This window comes from Galeopterus variegatus, unplaced genomic scaffold (assembly GCF_000696425.1).
Source record: "Galeopterus variegatus unplaced genomic scaffold, G_variegatus-3.0.2 Scaffold1725, whole genome shotgun sequence".
Lineage (NCBI taxonomy): Eukaryota > Metazoa > Chordata > Mammalia > Dermoptera > Cynocephalidae > Galeopterus > Galeopterus variegatus.
The window spans coordinates 202,080-204,716 of NW_007727836.1; the positions used below are offsets into that span (position 1 = coordinate 202,080).

General features: G+C 57.9%; 2 protein-coding genes across 3 annotated transcripts in view; both read left to right on the forward strand.

Moving 5' to 3' along the window:
* SYMPK (symplekin) overlaps positions 1-973 on the forward strand; it is a 39,148-nt gene extending 38,175 nt beyond the window's left edge. For both annotated transcript variants that reach the window (XM_008578588.1, XM_008578589.1), the window contains exons 26-27: positions 231-584; positions 740-973. In XM_008578588.1, coding sequence (XP_008576810.1) covers positions 231-584; positions 740-874 — 489 coding nt within the window. In that variant the 3' untranslated portion in view covers positions 875-973. The remainder of the gene's footprint in view (positions 1-230; positions 585-739) is intronic.
* A 286-nt stretch (positions 974-1,259) lies between these two features.
* RSPH6A (radial spoke head 6 homolog A (Chlamydomonas)) overlaps positions 1,260-2,637 on the forward strand; it is a 28,336-nt gene continuing 26,958 nt past the window's right edge. The window contains exon 1 of the mRNA XM_008578608.1: positions 1,260-1,936. Within this exon, the coding sequence (XP_008576830.1) occupies positions 1,260-1,936 (677 nt within the window). The remainder of the gene's footprint in view (positions 1,937-2,637) is intronic.

The following is a 2,637-nucleotide window of genomic DNA, read 5'->3' on the forward strand; positions in this document are numbered from 1 at the left end:
GGAAGGCTCTACCTGTCCTCCCCACCCTGAGAGGCTCGGGCTGTCAAAGCCACCTCTGTCTCAGAGCAGGTGCTCCTGCTGAAAGGCAGTGGGGGACAATTGCCCCTTCCTCCCTGTGCCCACAGTGAGAAGCTGCCGTCCCTTATGCTCCCATCTTGCTTAGTCTCTGTCTCTTCCCTCCATCCTCTGAGAGCTTCTCTGAGTTTCTGTGTGCCCCTCCCCGTCCGCAGGACGACCTGGAGCCCTTGGCCCTGGCTCCGGCTCCGACCCCGGCCCCGGCCCCGGCCCCCCGGCCCCCGCAAGACCTCATCGGCCTGCGGCTGGCCCAGGAGAAGGCCTTAAAGCGGCAGCTGGAGGAGGAACAGAAGCTGAAGCCTGGGGGAGCAGGAGCCCCCTCCTTTTCCTCCTCGTCCGCCGCCTCTTCCTCGGCGCGCCCGGGCCCTCCCCCGTCGGAGGAAACCATAGATTTCCGGGAGGAGGGGCCTGAGTGCGAGACCCCGGCCATCTTCATCAGCGTGGATGACGACTCGGGGCTGACCGAGGCCGCGCTCCTGGACTCTAGTCTTGAGGGGCCCCTACCTAAGGTAGGGGTGATAACCCGAGAGCTGCAGAGGAGGGAAGAAAGCCCGAGCCCGGGGGCGCAGTGTGTGCCGATCCGAGGTGGGGTCGGGCCTGAAGCAAGGCTTGGTTGTGGGACCGCGCTCTCTGTGACCTGTTCTCCCTTTACTTCTGTCACCAGGAGGTAGCGGGCGGGTTGACTTCCAAGGAGGAGCGGAGCCCCCAGACAGTTGCCCCTGCCGGAGAAGACGTCGTGAAGACCCCCAGCCCGGACGCCGAGGAAGCGGGAGAATCCGAGACTAAGGGGAACAGTTAACGGGTCTTGGTGGGGAAGGGGGAACTGGGGGTGGGGGATGGGGTGGGCTTGGCTGACAAGTGGTTTGCCTTAAAAAATAAAGCGATAGCTTATCTGGGGCGTGGGTGCAGTTTCGTGTCAACCGCGCATCCGCAGTGGAACTGCGCCGGGTCGTAGCGAGGTGGCCTGGGAGCCGGCTGGAGGTCCCTGCCAGCTGGGCTGCACCTGCGCAGAGACCAGCTCCCGGCCCGGCCACCCCGCGCGCCCTCTTCTGGTAACGGCTCACCCAGTCCCGGCTCCTTAGAAACTCGCGACGCCAGAGCGGCGTCTGCTGGGCGTCTGCCGGCTGGTGACTCCCGCCTGCCCGACTTCAACCTTCCTCCTAGACGTCCGCGCCTTTGGAACCATGGGGGACCCGCCTCCCGACCCTGAGCCCCCTTCCCAGCAGCTGTCCGATCGGCGGCGCAGTCAGGACCACTCTCAGCCCCAGATGGTAGCACCCGAGGAGGTGGAGCAGATACCATTCGACGACGGCCAGATCTTGCCGCCAGAGCGGCAGGACAGTCAGGAGATCCTGGCGCAGACCAACCTCCCGGGCTGGTCATGGGGGTCCAGCCTGTCCCCAAATGAGAACTTGCCCATGTCCCAGGCCTTCCAAGCCGAGGAAGTGCAGATGAGTGGTATGCAGTACCCGTCCATGAGTACGGGCTATCCCTTGGAGTTCCAGACCCAACCTTACATGTATGAAAGCAGGCTGCAGGCCACCGAAGGCACCGCCATCCTAATGCAGCAGCTACAAGAGGGCCAGGGCAGCCTCTTCCAGCAACTGGAGTCCACCTACCAGGACCCCAGGCCCGACTTCTTGGGCCAGTTCAGCATGTACCAGAGAGAAGACCAACTGTTCAACGAAGACGCCCCACACGGGCCCTACATAAGGGATGACCCTGCCCTTCATTTCTCGCCCTCTGAGCTGGGCTTCCCGCCCTTCAGTACAGAGGTGCCAGAGCCAGAGCCTCGAGAGCTGGCTGTGAAGAATGCCAAGGCCTACCTACTGCAGACCAGTATCAATTGCGACCTCAGCCTGTGAGAGGGGGACAGGAATGGGGAGGTGGGGAACCCAGACAGGGAGGGGCTCCAGCCAAGGCCCTGTCTCACTCAGGCTGCAGGGTCTCATCAGTCAGACAGGGGATGTCTGCCTTTCATGGAAAACCAGTGACTGCTCTGGGCGTCTAACTCAGCAAGAAGTCAGGGAATAAACACTAACAATGGCTAGCATTTACTTACCAGACACTGTGCCAGCACGTAACACACTAACATCTGATTCTCACAGCTGAGATTAGCACTTCTGTTGTCCCTATTTTACAGAGGAGGAGACTGAGACCCAGAAAAGTTAGGTCATTTATCCAAGATTACACAAGCAAGGATGTGACAGAGCCAGGATTCCTTTTTTTTTTTTTTTTTTAATTAAACTTATGTTTTTTTAAATATGGCCACCAGAAAATTTAAAATTACAAATGTGGCTTGCATTTGTGGCCTCTGATATATTTATATATTTTTTTTTTTGATTTTATTTTGTTGATATACAGTGTGGTTGATTATTGTGGCCCATTACCGAAACCTCCCTCCCTCCTCCCTCTCCCGCCTTCCACCCAACAATGTCCTTTTTGTTTGCTTGTTGTGTCAACTTCAAGGAACTGTAGTTGTTATGTCTTCTCCCCCCCAGTTTTTTTTTTTTTTGTGTGTGTGTGTGTGTGTGTGTGTGTGTGTGTGAATTTATTTATTTA